At 43.4% G+C, this 22,130-nt stretch overlaps 1 protein-coding gene and 1 long non-coding RNA gene across 2 annotated transcripts in view; one reads left to right on the top strand and one right to left on the bottom strand.

The window, feature by feature from the left end:
• LOC308474255 overlaps positions 1-22,130 on the top strand; it is a 216,381-nt gene that overhangs the window by 178,132 nt on the left and 16,119 nt on the right. The gene's annotated exons all lie outside the window — the stretch shown is intronic.
• HHIPL2 (HHIP like 2) lies at positions 365-21,653 on the bottom strand. The gene is made up of 9 exons (XM_080998663.1): positions 21,173-21,653; positions 15,730-16,382; positions 13,568-13,711; positions 12,928-13,259; positions 11,324-11,450; positions 10,926-11,071; positions 10,552-10,633; positions 5,414-5,496; positions 365-2,276 (listed from the first exon to the last, which is right to left on the bottom strand). The coding sequence occupies exons 1-9, from the start codon at positions 21,566-21,568 to the stop codon at positions 1,873-1,875; spliced, it is 2,367 nt and encodes a 788-aa protein (XP_080854789.1). The 5' UTR covers positions 21,569-21,653; the 3' UTR covers positions 365-1,872.

The following is a 22,130-nucleotide window of genomic DNA, read 5'->3' as shown; positions in this document are numbered from 1 at the left end:
TAAGACTGGTGATCAGGGCTCCAGGCAGCCTGGACCACCTGGGACAAGTTTAACTGGGGGACGGGGAGGGAATTAATATTTTCTTAATTTAGTAATATTGCACAGGCACTTTGCTTTCCTGTGTTAGATATACAAAGCGCAACAGGCTGAATAATAATAACTTTAAGCATTTTATTGGTTATTTCCTAACGTAAAGGTCTAGCCCAGTATGTGCAACGTATACAGTTCATATGTACGGTATATAACCTATGAGACTAATTCCATTATTAATACATTTCTTCTTTTCTTACTGTTTCTTCTTGTAAGTTCCTGTATAACACAATCCTTCGGTAAAAATAGAAAAGTCCTCAAGGTAATGAGTAGATCGTCAGTGTGTATAACAGGTACATAAGTAATTATTATACATGAATGGTTCTCAGTAGTAAAGATACTGAATTTGTTTTGACATTTTTTTCTGTGTTAGATGGCAGCTAAAAGCTTTTTTTTATAGCAGCGTGTCTCTTCCAGACATTGTTTAGTTATGTATAATGGTTTTTAACATTTTATCTGTGTTTCATGGCTAGTTGTTTTACACAGTTATGTAACCTGCTTAGGTGTTTTTTATTAAGTGATTTGTATTATTTTTTTCTAAATAAGGATACATTATCTAGTTGTATAGCGCTAAATGAGAGATGCATCCGTTCCTGCAAGTCAAACATTAGTGTGGTGGAACAGGCTGCAAATGCATTGGAATTATGGCAGTCATAATGTGAAAAAATGAAGGAGGCAGCAAAGATGCCTTCCTTGCCTTGCTTGATTTAGGGATGGCCTTAGTCTGACCCTGGAAAGTCATTCTTAAGCCCTTGCCCACTACTAGACATAAGGTTTACTGCAAAGCATAGCTTATTATCCTAATTGTTCCTTTCCTACCCATATCCAAACACAGGTGAATTCCCACCCCCCCAATACTGGTGCGTTTGGAATTAGTATCTGTGATAGTACGCTCTGAATCCCAGATGTCCAGGAATATTGTACACCTGCATTGGGTGTTGATAGGATGTTGTCTAATAAAGTGACCAGGTGAGACCTACAACAAAAGGTCGCAGCATTTTAAGTGCTTTTGTTGAAACATTTTTTGCCTTGTAAGAGAATCACACAAATAGACACACTTTGATTTATTTGTTCTCATCCAGTCTTTTATTATAGGGAGAGAGAAAACACGTGTGCTTTAGAATGTATGTTGCAACTGATAAAAGAAAATCAACTGCCCAGTATCATCAAAATATCAGACTGGGCAATTTAGTTAATTCTGCTCCCTGTAGTTAATTCCTTAGAAGGTTTGCATTTTATTAGACTGTTCAGCCATTGAAATGCAGCCAATGTTCCTTGCTTACTAACCTTTTGAGATACAGCCTTGCTCTCCCCGAGACAAAAGTACCACAGACTTATTAACCTTGCCATCTTTTCAGTGGTGCTTTTTGCCATGCAAGTCGATGGGGGAACTGAATTTCCCGAAGAGGGTGCAAATCAGTTGCTGCTTCACACAGCCAAAGCAATCCCACTGGCATTCCTGTAGAACTATACTGCTGTAAATGGCCACCGCGTCGCCTCCTTAAACTGATTAAACGGTCATCGGAGTAAGATTTCTGCAAAGCAACAACCTGGAATCCATCTGGGGCATTTAAACTCCTCATTAAGCGAATGGCTGCATCTGCCACAGTGGCCTAGCAGCTGCTTGCTTTTCCTGGAGCGGAATGCTTTCATTCATATACATATATATATTTATTTGGCGTGTAAACTACACACTGATCTCACTCTCTTACTAAGAGCGGAACGGAAGCAACTTGCCCAGCAACTTCATCTATATTCACATAACTGGTGTATACTGGAAGTTCAAGCAGCACTTCTTAAGCCGGACCTCTTTCTCTTCTTCTGCATTTTCTCCTTAGCCGCTGACTTCAGCTTTGGAACCTGTTTCTTTTGGGCTCTGGTTAACCGGGAGCCTTTTTTCTTTGGCGGGGAGGTCGTCACCGTCGCTTTCGAGACCCGTGGAGGCCTCGCCTTTTGCGCCATTCTGTCCGACTTCCTCTTGGATCCCTGGGCCTTGGGGGTTTGGGTCATTTGCTGCTTTCTGCCAGACCTGGAAGCCTTCGCTCCCTTACGTTTAGTAGGGTCTTTGTGGGAGACAGGCTTCTTGGACCTTTGAGTGGAAGAATTTGGGGGCGGTTCAGTAGCATTGAAGGCTGTTTTGGGGGGACGGGTTGTAAGACGCTCTTTAAGCAGTTCAAGGACGGTTTCTGTGAAAAGACATTTTAAGAGGTTACCATCCTTGTTTCAACAGGTTGAATTACGATACGATACGATACGATACTCTTTATTGTCATTGTGCCATACAGAACAACAAAATTGGGGGGGGGGATCTACATAAGACCTTTAAAACCAACAAGCCTGCTATCTCAGCTATCCCAACCTGGTTAGCCCCCTAAAAACTCTGATACTCCTTTTTTAAAATACAATATACTCCCATAGAGACTCCTTATACTGCATTTAAAACCAAAATCTCATTTGGATAGAAACTGTTTCTCAGGCGGCTAGTCCTAGTCTTTATAACCCTGTACCTTCTCTTCCAGAAGGCAGAAGCTGAAAGAGATCATTTCCGGGGTGTGCACTATCATGCGCTATCTCTGCAGCTTTCTTATGGCACCTGGAAGCATAGATTTGATCCAAGGTGGGAAGAGTGCACCCAGTTATTCTCTCTGCAGTCTTTACAACCCTGGACAGCACTGTTTTTTCCCTGGCCATGCAGCTCCCAAACCACACACACAGACCATAAGTTAATACACTCTCAACAGTACAATGGTAAAATGCCATCAACAGGTCCTTTGAGAGATTGTTTTTCCAGAGGATTCTCAGAAAATATAACCTGCTGCACTCTCTTCATCAGGTCTTTGCTGTTTTCTCCCCAGGTTAGGGGAGCAGCGATACAGAGCAACTTAAGATGGTGGGTGGGGAAGGAACAGAAAAGATTATTTATGTATGTGACAACAGCAGCGCGGACACTACTAGTCCAGAGATGGAAAGAAGAAAGAGTCCCTACCAGAGAGGAATGGCAAACCAAGCTGTTAGACTACGCCAAAATGGCAAAACTGACCGGAAAGCTCAGGGACCAAAAAGACAAAAACTTCAAGAAAGAGTGGGAAAAATTATAATTTATTGAGGAGACCGCTGTAAGCAGATGGAAACATTAGCAGGATTTTAATCTCGCTTGTAATGTAACAAATACTATGGACAATATGGATAGATATAAAATATAGATTATGAAATAATATGCAGTTGAGAAGGTTGACAATAGGACCCATGGAGGGGAAGTCTTGAGATTCAGAGATCTCTCTTTATATGGATATGTTATTTGGTATTGTTATAAATCTATATTTGTAATATCAAAAACGATTTTTTAAGAATGGTGGGTGGGGTGTCATTATCACAGAACTTTGCAACATTGCCTGAACCCCTCAGCCACCCTTAACAACAGCACCCCTGCCTTGAGTCAGTCTATCCCTCAGCCTCACCTACCTCACAGGTTTGTGGTAAGGATAAAATGGAAAGGGGGGGAACTTGGGAAATATTCTGAGCTGTTAGGAAGCGATTTGCTGGCTTGTGTAATCCACCCTAAGCTTCAAACATTTAGTTTTGGGGTGAGGAGCCATTGACCAGTGCAGAGTTTCCCAAACTTGGGTCTCCAGCTGCTTTTGGACTACAATCCCCATCATCCTTGACCACTGGTCCTGCTAGCTAGGGATGATGGGGGTTGTAGTCCAAAAAACAGCTAGAGACCCAAGTTTGGGAAGCCTTGGACCAGTGAGCCAAAGTTGGGATTTTGATTAGGCCCACAGGGCCAACCCTTGAAAACCACGCCCACCTGCCCCCCCACCTGATGTCATCAAGTGTGGAGCAGGTACCCATGTAGCCACATGGGACTACAACTCCCATCATAAAGAAATGATCGAGAGCTTAAAGTGAGCTCCGAATTGCTCTTCTGCAGGAGCAAGACTTGTCCCCCCTGTTCATCAGCTGACGGAGAGCAGGAACATGCCAAACACCAAGTGGTTTGCACTCAAGCCGCTTTGAAAATGGAAGAGAAAAGGTTCATTTTAGCCGGCACAGACCCTCCAAGTATCCCTATTTTCCAGGGACATCCCTGATTTAGAGAAGCCATCCCGGTTTCTGATTTGATCCCAGAATGTCCTCCTTTTCCTTAGGATGTCCCTATTTTCCTTAGAGAAATGTTGGAGCGTATGGCATTATCCTGACCCCCGAGCCGTCTGAAGGCAATCCTGTGTAGGGCAGGTTTTTTAAGTGTTTAATGTTTTATTTTGTTCTTATACAGTGGTACCTCGGGTTAAGTACTTAATTCGTTCCGGAGGTCCGTTCTTAACCTGAAACTGTTCTTAACCTGAAGCACCACTTTAGCTAATGGGGCCTCCTGCTGCCGCCGTGCCACCGGAGCACAATTTCTGTTCTCATCCTGAAGCAAAATTCTTAACCCGAGGTACTATTTCTGGGTTAGCGGAGTCTGTAACCTAAAGCGTATGTAACCTGAAGCGTATGTAACCCGAGGTACCACTGTATATGTTGGAAGCTGCCCAGAGTGGCTGGAGCAACCCAGTAAGATGTGTGGGGTATAAATAGTAAAATTATCATTATGGAATGGGACCTCCCTATTTTCATCGGTGAAATGTGGGAGGGTGTGGGCGGTTTCAGTGACAACTTGGACTGGTATCCAATCCACCTTTCGACAGGGGTGGGGACAGATAAGGGTCTGGTCCCCCCAGGCTGAAAAGTTCACCTCTGATTCAGACAGATATACTTAGAACAGAATATATACATTCAGACTGGAGGGTTTTGTTGTTTTTTCGTATTCTGAAACAAGTCAGTGATACAGTACTATTGCATTAGTGATGGTGGATTTACATTGGAGTGTCCACACATCACATGACTTTTTTTGTTGTTCTGCAATGCTTCCCCAGCGATACGTTATTAGTGTCACCTAGAAGGGCACTGTTGGACTACAGCACAACAAAAGCAAGCCAATTCCTGCCTCCCCACCCCCCCCCAAAAAAACCACAAATCCTAGAACATTTGTTGCGCCAATTGGAAACCTGGCAGTATGTCCATTGCAAAAGCGATTGCAGGTGCAAACAGTGTCAAAACGTGATTATGTATAACCACCCCAATACCATCATGAGCAAAATAATCACAAGTGTACAATAAAGAGGGGGGGTAACTAAATTGATAATTGATTGATTGTAGTATTTACTTAGTTGGAAGCCTTTAATGGTTGGTGCATACATCAACAGTTCCTTTCAATGTGTCTTAGCATTTGTGCTACATAGCAAACAAAACAGAAAAATGCCACATATGCTTGTTGACTTACTTGCACGGGGAATGAATGGGATTCGCTTACTCTTTGTTTTCACTGGAATAGGCTTCTGTTTACATTTCCCTGGTGGAGCTCTCCTAAAAAACAAACAGATTCGGTCACAAAAATTATGTGTGGACATCTTGAGAATGGATAAGGAAGCCTGTGTTTGTGGTGGTTTTCTAGAGGCAGATAGCCAACTTCAGTCTTTCTGTTAAATCATGAGCTTGCCAGCGAAAGACCTTGAAAGCACTCTGATGCTAACAGAACAAAAGCTACCGGTATATCCTGCCCGAATCCTTCCATTAGTTTCTCTCGTTGTGAAGAAGTGGATTTTCAGTTAAGGAAAATGTCAGGCATTTTGTACTTGAAAAGAACTCTCTTCCTGATTTAGGTTTCCTGTGGATGATATTTGCCTACTACCGGTATATCTTTGGTTTTAAGTCTTTCCACTGCTCTGCTAAATTAATTGGAACTGTGATACAGTTATCATTCCCAACGGGTCACATGCGCGCCATACTTTTAAAATACATGCCCTCCCAAAGAATTCTGGGAACTGTAGTTTGCCCCTCCTAGAGCTACAGTTCGTAGCATTCTTTTTTTTTTTTAATAATGAATTTTATTAGTATTTTCCACACAACAACACAAAAGCTATCAAAAAATAACAATACACAACACACAAAAATCAACATTCGAAAACTTAAAAACCAAAACAAAAAAACCAAATCCATATCTTACAAGTTAATATTATAAACACTAAAACAAAGACAACAAGACATTGACTTCCACCAATCCCACAGCACCTCCTTTATCTCTCATTGTGTCTTCCTGTTTTCCTGTTTTCTTTATCCACTCTATCCTAACATCTAGATATAAATCCTTCTTTCATATCCTTTCACTTCACAAGGTTATTCCAGACTCAGCCAGATTTCTGCTCTCGAACCTTGACTTTTGAGGTATTCATTTAGGCACTCCCATTCTTTTTTTACTTCACTTTTTGGTTTTTGTCTTATTATATCTGTCAATTTAGCTAATTCTAAGTATTCTGAGAGCTTACATAGCCACTCTCCCCTAGTGGGTAACTGATTCCTTTTCCAGTACTTAGACACCAGGATTCTTGCTGCAGACGTTGCGTATAAGAAAAAATTAGTTTTGTCTTTTGGGATATCGTCATTTAAAATTCCTAAAAGGAATACCTCTGGCCTTTTACTACATGATATTCTTAATATTTTCTTTATTTCTTTGTGGATCATGCTCCAAAATTTCCCAATTTCGGGGCATGTCCACCACATATGGTAGAAGGTTCCTTTTTGTATCTTGCATCTCCAGCACTTATTATTATATGTTTTATTCATTTTTGCAAGCCTTTCTGGTGCCAGGTACCACCTGTGATACATTTTCATATAGTTCTCTCTTATTAAGTAACGTGCTGTAAAATTCATATTTTTTGTCCATAGTCTTTCCCATTCATTATATTCCATTGGGTGGCCCAGATCTTGTTCCCATTTTTAATAGCCTCTCCTTTTTCCTCCTTTTCTACTTTACCATTTTGTAACAGTTTATATATTTTTGAGAGAGTCTGTTCGTTGTTGTATAAAATTTCCTTTTCCCATACCAAGATTTTTTTATCAAACCCCTTAAGCTTACTATCCTTCTCAAATATTGATTTTAATTGGAAATAGTCTAACCAATTCACCCCCCCCCTTTTAATTCTTCAAATTTCTTTACTGTTGGGCGATCTTTTATCTCTTCTATGAGTTCCCTATATGTTAGCCAGCTATCTTTCATATTGCTTCTATGCAAGGCTGATGACTCTATAGGTGATAGCCACCAGGGAGTTTTGGCTGTTACTATTGTTTTATTTCTTTCCCAGACTTCGAATAGGGCCTTTCTCACCAAATGATTAGTGAATCCTCTATGTGCTTTTATTTTATCGTGAGCTAGGTAGCCATGCCACCCGAAAGCATTCATAAACAAACTACATTTCCCAGGATTCTTTGAAAGAAGCAAGTTCTCTAGAATCTCAGTATTTAGTGGGAGCAATTCATTTGTAGTAAAAGAAACAACTTCAAGGGTAAATATGAGCAAGTGAGTGATTTTCCACAGGAAACTCACATGGTGCCCTGTAATGGTTCCAGGGGTTGCTCGTGCGTAAGCCGGTGCAAACACCTGGCTGGGTTGCCTGAGTGAACCTTTTCTGTCCGGACAGCCACTCACCCGTGGCTGTCTCAATCGCTGGCAGAATCCGTCAGTGGGCGTTTCTTAAACTTCTTCCAGCAAAGAAGCTCTTTGACGCCTAGTCTCCTCCTACTCTCTCTGCGTGAAAGCCTTCTGCGCAAGGAGGGCGTAGGCAGCGGAGGACCTCTACTCTCCCCGCTGGTCCCCGGCAAGGAGTCATGGGACCGCCTCGCCGCTTCCCCCATCTGCTCCCCTTCTCCACTGGTGCTACGCTGATTCTCTTCCCCAGAAGATGGGCTGCCTCTCCCAATCCCGGGACGCTCTCCGGAATCCCTCTGGATTTTGCTCTCTCCCTCCGGCACTGATGGCAGTTCCCTGACATGCCCCAATCCAGATTGGACCCTATAGCTACATTTTATTTTATTTTACAAAACAGGCCTGTTTAACCACACTTTAAAAAAAAAAGTGTTAAACAATATAACATGTCGTTTGGCTTTGATGAGTTTGAGTTCTCACATTTCTCCCTTGAAAACTCCTTGGCCTTTTAATGCTACAGAAGTTGAGACAGTTCTCACTGTCTCTCTTGAGTGTAATTCACAAACATGGTAAAGAAATGAATGGGGAATATAGACGTCTAAAAACCTGCAGAAAGGTCCACTGATCTTCCTGGAAATTCTTGTTGGACACTTTTTCCACCGAAGGTGAAGTAATACCCATTCTCAGATAGCGTGAACAACAGGTTGGTAAGTTTTGTTGTTTTTTTGTTGTGTGTATGTGGTGTTTAAAGCCTTACATTCTCCTCCTCCCCCCACAAAAAAAAGAGATTAAATGGGAGGGAAATAGATGCTGGTGGTTTGATGCCAATGCCATCATGTGGATGCTGCAAAAAAAACCAATAACAAAACCAAACCCGCATGCATAAGAAGCATCCATCCCACAATAAATGCACATCTGAAAGCACCCATAGGCTCAGAAAAATAAAAATAAAATCTGGAAAGTGTGTATCAAAGAGATTAAAGCTTCCCAGAACTGCTTGACATCTTCATAACAAGGTGAAAAGAACATGAAAATTACTATCCGCCCAGAAAAGCATCCCAAATGTTGATAGGCCTGGATGTCTTCCCTGCTTGGGAGCAAAAGCGATGCTTACTTGGTACATTAATCTTTTGGATATCCTTTGGATAAAAGGAGATAGACAAACAGTGAATATTTATTACTGTTGTTGATGTGCCCTGCCATTCCTTGGACGGAAGCTCTGTCAACAACTCTCATGTTTTTCTAGACTAGTTCCTGAGTCTCAGACGAATTCTATGGTTGGTCTCAACTTCAAAATAAATACAAGCTACAAAGAGATGTGTTTTTGTCTGCTTTCTATGCTGCGGGTTGCCTGCAAGCCAGCTCTCCTTGAGCACAAATGGGGACAGAGTTCCCTACAGTAGGGGTGAAAACAGACACAATATAAAACGAGTAACTGAACTGAGATGTGCGCAACAGCAGACTGAACACTGGCCAGGCCTAGCTCCAGATTTCTTTCCAATTTTTCCTATTTGATAAACAGGTCTCATGCTATGCTGCTGTTTCAATTATTACTAATAAAACATCCACCTCTTCATTTTGGGTGTGCTTATTTTAGTTAAGCCTTGGTTCTAAACCAATTCCTTGGACTCTTGAGTTACAACTGCTGTAATTTGGCTTCTTTTGCCTGAGGCCTCAGAAGCAGAGAGCAGTAATTTAGCTCTTGCTCCTTGGGGTCTTGGGGACAGCTAGTGTGGCTTTACACACAGAAGAAAAAATACTATAAATAAGTCAGAAATTAAATCGTTATAACCAAGGGGTGGGGAACCCCTATGTAAAAACGCTAGGGAAAAGTTTTGTGCTCTCTGGCACCATCTGGTGTTGCATGTTTATAACACATTCAAATCACCGGGTTGTTTTGTTTACTATTGTAGCTGAGTCCCTAGAGTACAGCCTGAGATCTCCTGCGCAAGTTGGGTGAACAAAGCAGGAGTGGTGGTAGCTCTTCTACCTAACATGGTTGGTTTTTTACTCCTTGAGAGTTGGCACCATCTGAACCACCAGGGGAAGAATGACCTAGGGTTTTGGGTCAGGTTTCTTGATATCAAGTGTAGTAGCTTATGCGATATTTAATTCCTGTTACTGATGGAACATGCTCCCATGCTTCACAGTATTTTGTTATTATGTGCACTGCACACACACACACGAAATACCTTCATGAGACATTCTTCCCTCAAAGAATCCTGGGGACCCTTACAGAGTTACCACTCCCAGTAACTTTTAACAAACTACAGTGCCCAGAATTCTCTGAAGGAAAGAGGGTCGGGGAAAACAATTGTGGGGCTTTCAGGGCTCTTGGTTTCCTAATCCTCAAGTCCCTTAAAAGTAGTTTAAGCCTGTGGGCTCCCACTGATTTAACTGCAGCCCAATTGCTTTAAATCAATGTACTTCATTTTAATTAAATTAGTCGATTGGCCTGCAAGTGCCAGAGCAGGAAACTGTGGCTTCCCAGGAACATAGTTGTTCTGCAGGTTTAATGCATGAAACTGAAATCCAGTCATGTGAATGGAGTGGTTCTGTTGTATCTGTTAAGTTGTGGGTGAACATATCAGACGACAGAGCGATTCTTCAGACAGCTCTTGTTTATTTACAGGCCAGAACAGAACTGAGCTGAAGGGTTCAGCCAGCCTGCTTATATAGAGCTCCACTAGAACACAACAGTAACCATTTTCTGTAACTATCCAATCACTGAACGTCACTTTCAATCCCTTATTTGCATATGTGGACCTGAGTGAAAACTATCTACAGTATCCCCCTGCTGGCCCAGGACGAGAACTTCAGTACATAACAGTATCTATCGCCCTGGAAGAAAACTGACGAATGTTTGTGTGTGTGTTGCCGATGCTGTTCAGAAAATCAGCGGGACACAGGGACATTCAAGGACTTGAAAAAGTACCCACCTTGCAGGATCCACAACTTTGTATATCGATCCATGTGGTGCAAAGGCACTGGGGTAGGACGTAGCCATAAAATAGAGCTCAGCTGGAGATAACAGGAAGAGAGGAGAAAGCTAGGAATGTGAAATTCATCAGACAAAGTTGCAACAGGTTGATAATAGTGCAATTTTTCCTCTCTATGTAAGCCAGGCCTGCGCAAGCTGTAACCTACCACCAGCCTAAAGAAACCATGTGGCCTTCCAGGTTCCTGACTATTCCAGGGTTGCCATATTTCAAAAAGAAAACCAGGACACCCCAAAAGTTGTTGAGCAACTCAGAGTTGGTGGCCTCCCAAAAACATGATTTTCTAAGAAAACAGACACAGCAACCGACATTACCTGCTTCATCCTCAGCGAAAGAAATGATGTATTTGCTGTAAGAGCTGACCATCCCTGGAAAGGCACAGGCTTTAGCGCTACCAATACAAATGTCTTGCTTCTTCCATTTATTTGATCTCTCATCTTCTTGCAAAGCCATAAGCCGACTGGATGAAAAAACAAAAGCATATGTTTTATGGTTTCACAGTTCCACTGTAGCTTAGAAAAACTCTTTCTGGTATATCCCAAAATAGATCCAAGGCTTTCTCTTGGGCCGTAAATACTTTTTGCTACTCCCCGTTGCCATGAACTGTTTGAGCCCATGACTAGGGATGAACCAAAAACCAATATTCTGAGATGGTCTATAGGAAACCTACCTACTGTACTGAAAAGTCAATGGAAAGAAGTTTGTTCCTTACCCGTTCATAAAATCACCAAATATGTATAGGCCGTTCAGGTTTGGAGACTCACATCCTCTATACACATAACCTCCAGTGACTGATTTTCCCACTGAATGGCTGTAGGCAAATATTGGAAGTATATCATCTGTTAAAAACAGAGAAAATGCACTTTAGTCAATTAAAACTGTTTGATTATCTTAAAAGGAAATAGTCATCCTTCTTCAATGCAAGAGCATTTTTTTTTCTAAAACAAACTGGGCATTTAAAGTAAAATTAGTGTAGTTTATAGCCGTGTTGTCCAACCTTTTTCCGCCTGTGGCCCCCATCCGACCTAGTTTCCTTCCTGTTGCCCCTCCCATGGGCATAGGCACAGGAGACAACTGCCCCCCAAATAAGTGAAAATCAATACAAATCAGAGGCACTGCCCCCCCAAAGAAACCTGCCCCCCTAACAAAAATCCTGGCTACACCTATCCGTGGCAAAAAAATAAGGGAGAGAGAGAGAGCACTAGGTCTTGGTGGCCCGCCCCTCTACCCGCTTGTGATTGGCCAAGCAAATAGATAGCCAATCAGGATTTCCCCCTTCACTTCTCATTTCCCTCTGTGGCCCCCTAGCCTCGTGCTGTGGTTCCCCCATTTACGCATTGTTCACTGTGATCCCCTTGGGATATCTTGGTTTATATGGAAACACTGGTTTATAGGACCACCATGCATTCACCTTTGCAACTGACAGACCTCTGTTTGAAGGCATCCTCTGGTTGAATGGCTGATGGGCCCAAGACTGGTTTAAAAATAACTAACCATAAAAATGGAGAGAAGGGGTGTTGAAGTTACACATATTCAGAGACCTCCAGCAGTGGAGGCAGATCATCACTACCACGACTAGTGGCCATGAATAGCCTTTTCTGCCATGTATTTGTCAAATCCTCTTTCAAAGCCAGTCATGTTGTTGGCCATAACTATTTCCTACGGGAGCAAATTCCATAGTTCATGTGCGCTGTGTGAAGTACTTTCTTTTGTCTGCCCTGAATCTTCCACAGTTCAACTTCACTGAATGCCCCCAGGCTCTATGAGAAATGGAGAGAGAAAATGTTTCTCTACTCATTTTCCCCACCTCGTGTGATTTTAAACGCCTCTATTGTGTCTCCTTGTACAGTGGTACCTCTGGTTGCGAATGGGATCTGTTCTGGAGGCCCGTTCGCAACCTGAAAAGAACACAACCCGCGTCTGCGCATCCGCGCACACGCGGATCGCAATTCACCACTTCTGCGCATGTGTGCGACATCATTTCGCGTGTCTGCGCATGCACGAGTGGCGAAACCCAGAAGTAACCCTTTCCGGTACTTCCGGGTCGCCATGGGACGCAACCTGAAAATGCGCAACCTGCCTGAAGCAAACGTAACATGAGGTATGACTGTACTTGCCTTTTCCTGAAGCTAAAGCACTCTAAATGTTGTAACTTTGCCCCCAAGGATCTTATCCTTAATGAAGTGTGTGTGCACTTCCTATCCCTTCACAAAGGAATGACAAAAATGATAGCTGCAGAATTAACAGTTAAACCAAATACAGGTAAGATAAGGCCTTCCCACGAACACACTAAAAATGACAGGTAACATTCTTTACCTAAGGAGGAATTTTGACAAAGCTTGATGTCATAGCACTCAAAGCCTTCCTTGGCTCTCCAGCCGTAGTTCCCGCCTTTAACAATTATGTCCACTTCTTCAAACTTGTTCTGGCCGACATCTCCACAGAAAATTCTCCCCCTTCCTTGACGACTGAGCGGGTCACCTCTGTCCACAGAGCAACGCCACATGTTCCTCACCCCATAGGCATAGACTTCTGGGAGAGCTTGAGGGTCAGAGGCAAAAGGATTGTCAGAGGGGATGCGGTAAGGCTTCCCGTCAGAACTTCTTCCATCCACATCGATCCGCAAAACCTTTCCTAGTAAACTACTCCTGAGAGGAAATCAAGGCATAAAACAAGGATTAACGAACGTGACAAAGAAACAGAAGGGAGACTGTTGTAGCAGTTTCCATATATGCTGGCTGGCTGCTTGACTAGATGGAATATCATCACCTTCTGTCAAATGATACACAAGGGAACTTACATGAAATATTTTTTTTTAAAGCGATAAATGATAAAATAATCTTTAAAAAGCACCCTTGAACAGAAAAGCAGCATTATTTTTAAAAGTTTAATTTGCCTTTAAAGGCGAACTAAGCTGTCTCATATGCAATCAGCACTTATTGAAGATGGACCTTACCTGTTCTGAGCATTCCCAAATTTACCAAAAGGGTCCCCGGCTTTCCCTCCATCCCCTGTAAACAGGTACATGTAGCCATCCAGGCCAAAGAGGATCTGTCCCCCATTATGGTTTGCAGCTGGTTCTTCGATTTCTAAGAGACTCCTGAAGGGGGGGGGGGGGAGAGAAACACAGAGATCAGAAACTAGGAAAAAGAGCAAGGGAGGAAGGCTGGTTAACATTCAGGGCCTTACTAAGTTCAAAGACGTATTTTAGTTATTCAGTCACTAAGCAGAACATCTTATCTGCATAGCGCTCAATCTTTCCCTTTTCCTAGACAAAGCAAAAAAGGACCTTAAAATTCCTGGGATAATTCTATCCTTCTGATGAAATCTGTCTGCTGGATAGAGCCGTCTTAAGTGCACATCTGGCACTCCCACTTGCCCTCCCAGGAGAGAAGCTGGGTCAGAATGTGTTGCATCCATCATCATGCATACATCAATGCTTATGGAAAGGAAGTCAATTAATGGCTTTGTTTTGATCTATGATAACTCTTATGCCAATAGGCAATCACCCGTGGTGGACTGCACGACACGCTGAAGGTCTAAGCCGTAGTCAAAGCAGGAAATCCTGACGGCAGATCAGCACCGCTCCTGGTTGCAGGAGCGGTGCTATTTTTCCAGAAAGAGAGGTGCCAGAGCTCACCATGAATTTCTCCCTTGTCCTCTTAGAATGGCAATGGCGCCCACCTGACAGCTGCCGGAGCTGAGCACCAGTGAACTCTAGCTGGAAAAAAAAAGCCCTGCGCAAGAGTGTTAACTGTGCAAGGTCTTTCTGCATCCAGCCATTCCTATTTGGCAATATACTTCTCGATACATCGATCCTGCTTCCAGGCACATCTTGAGGTGGCAGCAATTGAACGTGGGTGGAAAAATATTCAAAACTATGACCCTCAATAAACTAGGAGACACTGTGGTCTGGTAGGTGATAGGTTGGGTTGGGTTCTGCGCTGGACATTAGGCCCTGCACAGCAACTGGAAAAGTCACCAAATTCCCAAAACAGCCAATGTTTGGATGCAGAGGGTGTTCCCGATTCTTCCTTTGAATGACCACCTTCAGTTCAAGCCGACAACACAAAGGAGCATTTTTCCTCTGTTAACATGGATCAAGTCATATCTACAAAGGGGGGGGGGAGGAATTCCTTTTCATCACTGGCTTCAATTATGATTGAAAAGTGGGTAGCCCTTCCCTACAATGTCAAGAGAGCTCAGGATCCAGCCTGTCAGAATCTGGGTCCTGTTCTCTGTCTCTGCTCTAGAGCATTGGCTGATGCAACTGATGGGTCAGGAACCCAAAACTGGCCATGCCATGGTCTAAGATAGGGAGTAAAACACTCACCTAGAAGACTACAGTTTGTCATATATAGGTGGAAAAATAGAGCCAATGAACCTGGCAGTGATCTCCATTGAAGACAGTGGAATCAGGCTGCACAAGTAACCCCCATGTTACAGGCTGAAACTGAAACTACTTTCCAGGTTGAAGATTTGTCTAGATTCTTTCCAAAGTACTGAGCATAGGGCTGGCAAAACCTCCTTTCTCCCCTCCCTATCACATTTTGCAAGCATCAGCTGCAAGTCAGAGCAGTCTCTCTTGTGGCCTGTGGCTACAAAGGAAAGCACACACCTTTGCTTTGCCTGCAGACACCTGTTGCCTGCTAGGAACAGGCCCACACAACCAATGAACAATGTGGACTTCGCCCATCAGTTGCTATCATGAGTGACATCAGCTGATTGACAGGAGGATGTGGTTGGGCCTCATGGATCAAACTGGAACCTCTGTTGGCCAGCATTAGTCTGTGAGCTGAAGGTTACCCACCCTTACTAGCGACCTGGGTTCAAATCCCACATCTGAATGCATTCTTTTATCTTGGATAGCACAGTAGTGCTTAGCACCTGAGTCCACCTCCACCCACATACCTATAAAATTGTCCTTTTGCTTGGCCAGGGAAAATAAATCACAGAGCACAGAATTCATTGTTTCTTGAAGCCCAGTTGGGATTTGGGATTTGCTTTAGCACAGAGTCGATATGAGGACTAAAGGCAACAACTTCACCCTAAGTCCTTGGGAGGAAGCAGAGATCCCAAGAAGATGGAAGAAGGAAGGAAGCTTGGGGAAAACATTACCTTTCTGTGCTTGCATCAGCCTTGTTGACATCTGACACGGAAACTCTTAATTCACTGATCCTGATTTTCTCCACCTTTTCCTTGTCCTGGTAGGAGTAATAAATGTAGAATTTCCCATTGTCCTTGTATTTGGGGTGGAAGGCCATCCCGAGGAAACCTCTTTCATCTCCTAACCAGGGGGTGGTCAGCACCATGTTCTTAATATCCAGAAAAGGCTCTTCCAGGCGACTTCCGTCTGGAAGAAAGACCCAGATGATGCCCACTTGTTCAGCCACAAACATGCGATGGGTGTTGTCGTTCGCGTGCACCATCAGCACAGGATTCCTCAGCCCGTTGGCCACCTCTTTTAGGCACAGCTGAAGGCAGCCTTTCTTGTCCTCCACCACAGAGCCCAGGTTACGGTTCAGGTCTGTGTTTTTTAGCACGTCGGGGAAGCAATAGTCTTCATCCTGGATGTTAAGCAGGTTGCAGAAGCGGGTCTTGTTCCTCTCACAGCATTCCTGGATGTGTTTGTCGTCAGTAAGCAACGTGATGGCAGAACGGCAGTAGAGGTGGAACTCCGAACAGTAGTCCGAGCAAAGGCCAGGCAGGTTCCGCAGGGGCGTCTGAGGATTCTCGGCATCGTAAAGATGAGCTGCGTAGGGTGAGCATTCCTGTTAAAGGGCAAAAAGCATTCTGAATGTGCTGTGCAACGGACTCGATCTGTGTGGCTGCTGCTGTAGCACGGTCATGCCTGCTCAGTCTGCACATTTATGTATTACAAAGACACCTCAAATAGCAGGCCTGGATAGCTCAGCTGGTTGGAGCATGCTACTGATAATACCAAGGTTGCAGGTTCGATCCCCACATAGGACAATTGCATATTCCTACGTTGCAGGGAGTTCTACTTGATGGTCCTCGGGGTCCCTTCCAACTCTGCAATTTTATGATTCTATAATTCTAAGTGTGCAATGCTTCCTGATTTTAAGAAACGTAACAGCCCCATTGGATCAGACCAAAGGGCTATCGAATCCAGGGGGACCTTTGGCCCTCTGGATACTGTTGGACTGCAATTCCCATCAGCCCCAACCAGCAAGTCCGATGGTTGGAGATGATGGGAGACATAGTCCAACAACATCTGGAAAGCCAAAGGTACCCCACCCCAGACCTAATCCAACATCTTGTTTCTCACAACAGCCGTCCAGAGGCCTATGGAGAGCTCACATGCAGGACATGAGGAAACAGCCTTTTCCACTGTTATTACCCAACAACCAGTATTCAGAGCATGGTGCCTCTGATGCCGAAGGTGGCATATAACCCATACCCTCTCACATGCCCCAGCGGAAAACCAGGATGTGCGGCTTTTGGGGCCGTGCTCCTGCGCGAGTCACGTGGCTCGCATGAGAGCAAGGCCCTGAAAGATGCAATATGGCTAGAATTGTTTAAAAGTACTTTTCCAAAATACCAAAGTCCTTTTTGTTGGGGATAATTCAGACGGATATTCCCAGGTATCAAAAAGGGTTATTTATGTACGCCACTACTGTGGCCTGTGTTTTGTTAGCCCCAAAATGGAAAACAAGCGAGGTCCCAATTAAAGAAGAATAGCAACTTAAGCTGATGGAATATGCGCAGCTCACGGACTTAACATATAGAATAAGAGAACAAGAAGAACATATGTTTAAAGAAGAATGGAAAATGTTTATTGAATATAAGGGGGGAAATTGTGTACATTTGAAAACGCTGGCAGCATTAAGATAAATTCAACAGTGTAAATAAGTTTTGATGGATGTAATAATGGAATACTGAATGGTTTATTTTATGTAAAATATGCAAGGATTTATGATATGCAAAATGAACCATGGAAAGAGAAGAAGGAAGGTCATTGATATTTTAAGGATGTTTAAATGAGTATTCTAAATTGTAAAACAGAAAATTGTGTGTGTGTGTGTGAGAGAGAGAGAGAGAGAGAGAGAGAGAGAGAGAGAGAGATGTGATCTCGCATGAAAGCACCTCAAAAATGGGGTGTTCCCATTTTATTGGGGCAGTTGGGTATGATAACCATTGTTATTAGCAGCCAGTGATAGCCATATCTTCCATGAGTTGTCTATTCTCCCTTTAAAAGCTATCTATGTTGTGATGGCACTTGACTGCCACAACCACATCTTGTGGAGACAGACTCCATAGCTATGTCCAAAGAAGTGTGCCATTCTCGCCCTCACACAATAGCATTTCTCCATCTTCTCCACACAGAGAACCTACTACTACTACTTGCTTGCTCTTCTTCTTGCTTACATAGCTTTTTGTTATTCCAGTCCAAAACTAACCTGTTAAATCCAAAGCTCTTGTTTGGCTATTGACTATACAGTTGTACCTTGGAAGCCAAAACGAATCCGTTCCAGAAGTCCGTTTGACTTCCAAAACGTTCGACTTCCAAGATGCAGCTTCCGATTGGCTGCCAGATGTTCGGCTTCCAAAAGAACATTCACAAACTGAAACACTCACTTCCGAGTTTGTGGCGTTTGGGAGTTTGACTGCTAAGGCGTTCATCAACCAAGATACGACTGTAACTGGGAATCTCAAAGTGGTTTAGCGATCAATCCTTCTTTGCAGAGAGCTCTGGGAATGGTAGCTTTGTGAAGGGAATAAGAGTATCTGAACAAGTATCAGCATCCTTGACAAACTGCAGTTCCCATAATTCTTTGAGAGATGCTATGATGACTGTTTAAAGTCGTGTGATACTGCTTTAAATGTAAAGGGCAGATGGGGCCTAAATCTTCAGAGCTCAGTATAGTATGCTGAAGTGCAGTTCAACAAAATGCCCCCTCTGACAAGCCTTTGTCCCACCATTTGCTTTGGATCCTACAGTGTCTCCTTGTCTCAAGTCCAAACTTTGCCCCTGCAGGGGCTGTCTTTCAGAGAATGCAAGTGTCAACCCCCATTTGCGGCTAAAAATGTCTGAGGTCAAGACATTCCTAAGGGTCTACATAACAGTTGCTAGGATTAAGCCGCCTTGCCAGTAAAAGGCTGGCCCATCTGTTCCTTTTTCCTCATCTATGTGAGAGGTTGCAAATGGTGTTCTGCTCATTGTTCCACCCTCTATCTCAGAGGGGCTGATGAAATATTAAGTCTTTAGGTCCCTCTGTGACTACTGTGTCTGCCGTTTTATAAGGATTTCCTCTCCCTGTCTCCCTGTCTGAAAAGTTGTTTCCACATAATAGTATGTGGAGCTATGCAGAATTAACTATTGTCCCAGTTGTTAAGGGTTGGTGGGAACCGTAACTGTGAGAGATAAATTAGAGACACTAGGAATTTTTTTGAGGTGTGGAAAACGTGCTTCAAAAATGCTTTAAAGGCACAGTGTGCTAAATGTGTTTTTCTGCATTTAATGAGCAGGGGTTTTGAAGTGAAACTTTTTGCATCAGCTTGGGTGGTGGAACTGATAATTAACAGGAGAGAGAGTTTAACCCTTCACCCCCTGCTGCAGTCCGAAAGGAAATCCCTTCTCTGGACCTAGTATTTGCATAGGCAGGAATTCCCTGCCCTCTCGGGCACCACTGCATTTTAAAAGATCTGCATATTGGGTGCAAAGACATATTTGAGGTCACCTTCCTCTTTGGCCCTAAGACTGACATTAATTAATTAATCAATCAATCAGTGTCAGGAACCGTCACATTTATTCACTATTTCCAGCAGTGGTGCCATCACAGCAAGATTTGGGGGCAGAGGTCTGAGGGGCCCATTCAGCAAAAGGAGCAGAAGGGCTCACCTTTGCTGACAGACCAAAATACATTTCAGATTAAGCGGGGCAACAAACACATTGCTATCTGAAGAGGGGCAAAATCTTTAAGTCCTAAGTAAACTGAACCACTGGCTTCATTTTCCATCCAGGTTGTCTTTGCTTTACTTTAGACCAATTCCATCCCTGCCCCTGACACACACAAAGTGCCCCACACTGGGAAAAATATGGGTTCCTGTGGCTATGGAATTATTTTTAAAAATAAGCAGCTTCCTTTTGACTTCACAATCTGAGCAGTGTTGCCCCTTGAAGAGAGCGTATTCAGTGCATGCAGATAATATTTTAGCGCTGAGGAAGCTTAGATGGAAGAGTGCTAAGTGTTTGCCTGGTGTGTGTTTTGGCTCCTTTGTGCTGGCAAGGAGTGAATCATTGACCTCCATGACTCACTTTAAAAGGGGAACCCTTTCTGCTCATAAATCACTGGATAGGCAGGATGCCAATGGGAGCTGCACCCTTTGCTCATTGTTCTCCTGCTACACACACTCTGGCCGGCTTCTGCTTTCAGCCAGATGGGCAGCCTTCACTAGAAAGCAGGGGGAGCAGGAACCGAGCAACTGAGACTGGAGGGAACCCTTTCCAAAAAGGCATGGGTGCCAGCTGTTTGATCTGAGGCTGCTTTCAGAACTGCAGCTTTCCAGGGCACCAGGCAGGAGCACAATCTAAACACATCGCTTCATGGCATCTGGGAATCAAAACACCAAGGTCCACTTTGCTCAGCCCTGCATAAGCCTCCGAGCGCTGCCCAGTCTCGGTCTGCATTTATTTGCAAAGCAAATGGAAGAAACACTTATCTTTTTGTTCCGAACCCCAGACACAAAATGATTAGCTTCGCCACCTTTCCAGCAACGGAGAGCACCGCTGCTGCTTCATTTGATCTAGAATATTAACTTGAAAGTGTGTTTTGTAGCCCAAAAACCCCCTGCTTCACAGCTCGCCTTGAGCCTCACAACAACTTTGCGAGAAAGCTTAAGTGGCCTGCCAAAGGGAGGCCAAGAAGAAGACAGCAGTCCAAAGAGATTTTGCTTCTCGGCGTGTGCATTCGTATTTCTTTTGTCGCACTTTTGCCACCGTTCAAACAGGTTTGGCAGGTTTCTGATATGAAATCCACAAAATCTGTTTAGCAGGGGTTAAAGTAGCATGAGTGAACAAGTTGCAAGCTGTGATTGCTCTTCCAAGCTATCTTCAAATTTCTGGGGGGGAAGACAATCATTCCTTGCTCTCCAGCCTTCATGTGAGAGTGAGGATGTGAGATTTTCACCACTGTGTCATATTGGTTTGAAACATTTAAAAAAAACAACCCACACCCTAAGATTATACAGCTTAATACCTGTATGCTAAGCAGATATGTAGAATGAATCAATTGAATATTATCCTCATCCTTCCCCTGAACAATATTACTTTATCTTTTTACATACATAACAATTTGTAAGCAGGAAAGATGTGACTTATATATATTCCCCTGTAGCTGCTAAAGATGCTGCTAAACATATATATATTCTACACACACACACACACACACACACACACACACACATAGCTGCTTAGTTTTATTTAATTTCTGTTCTCTGTCTTCCCTCCTTAAAAAAATAAATAAACCAACAGTAGAATTTGCAATCAAGTGTATATCAGTGACGCATAATGAAGGTTACAACCCACCCATTGCCTTACCTGGCATAAAATATCTTTAATATATCCTCCACACAATTTGTGAGCCTGCGGATCGATATAATCCATCACCTCCCAGTATTTGGCTGCAATCGTATTGTCTTTGTCCTGATCACAACAACCAAAAGTTTCATAGGCAGAGCAGAACTCCAGGTGGAAGGGAGGCTGGAAAGGAGGACCATAATCGAGGCACTGCGGGTGTCCCAGGAGTAGCCCACTTTGGCCCAAGAGCATAAAGAAGACGCCGGTGAGAAAATTTAAAGAATGGAAGGAAATCCCGACTCTGTTGCTCTTGTAGGAGCTCACAGTAGCTTTCCTCACAGAAGTTTTCCTCACAGAAGTTTTCCTGTTGCTAGATGTCTCCAAGATGTGACCACCTTGAAGATTAGGGTTATTCATCTTCTGAGCTTTGAAGCATCCCAACCAGCAGAGAGCTCAGTGTTTGCTCAAGTTTGCTTACACACCCCTCTCTCTGTCTCCCATTAAGTTTACTATTGGTGTGCTGAGAAGCAAAGCCTTCAGACCGCCTCTTGGCAACTCCACACCTCACACTGCAGAATACTTCCCTCCTTCCTTTTTTTGCAATATTCTCTGACCCCTCGGATAGAAGGAGGCAGATGCCACACAGTAACATACACTGTGTGTGTGTGTGTGTGTGTGTGTGTGAGAGAGAGAGAGAGAGAGAGAGAGAGAGAGGGAGGGAGGGAGGGAGGGAGGGAGCTTAAAGCATAAATTACAGCTTCTGCAAGCATTCTATACTATCTGGTCGACAGTTATAGAAAATAATCATTTTTTCCTATTCACAAAGCTCAGGAATCCAAAGCTCAGCAAATACTGTAGTAGCTGGGAAAGAAGATGAATCATTTCTGTCCATTACATTCCCACTCTCATTTACTTGAAATTAATCAAACTGAGATCACATTCTAAAGAAATTATATAGGATTTCCCCTTTACCAAATTA

The sequence above is a fragment of the Podarcis pityusensis genome (genome assembly GCF_964106645.2).
Source record: "Podarcis pityusensis genome assembly, chromosome: 3".
Classification (NCBI taxonomy): domain Eukaryota; kingdom Metazoa; phylum Chordata; class Lepidosauria; order Squamata; family Lacertidae; genus Podarcis; species Podarcis pityusensis.
The sequence above is the reverse complement of the archived record's forward strand: the minus strand, read 5'-3'. Positions and strand labels throughout refer to the sequence as shown.

Bases quoted from the DNA above. Each gene is read 5' to 3' on its own strand.
- HHIPL2 (XM_080998663.1), bottom strand. From the start codon at position 21,568: ATGAATAACCCTAATCTTCAAGGTGGTCACATCTTGGAGACATCTAGC. The intron at 11,072-11,323 runs GTAAGGAACAAA...TTTTTCATCCAG, and splicing joins TTTGGTGATTTTATGAACGG to TCGGCTTATGGCTTTGCAAG. The intron at 5,497-10,551 runs GTGGGTACTTTT...TTTGTTTTTTAG, and splicing joins AAAGTTGTGGATCCTGCAAG to GAGAGCTCCACCAGGGAAAT.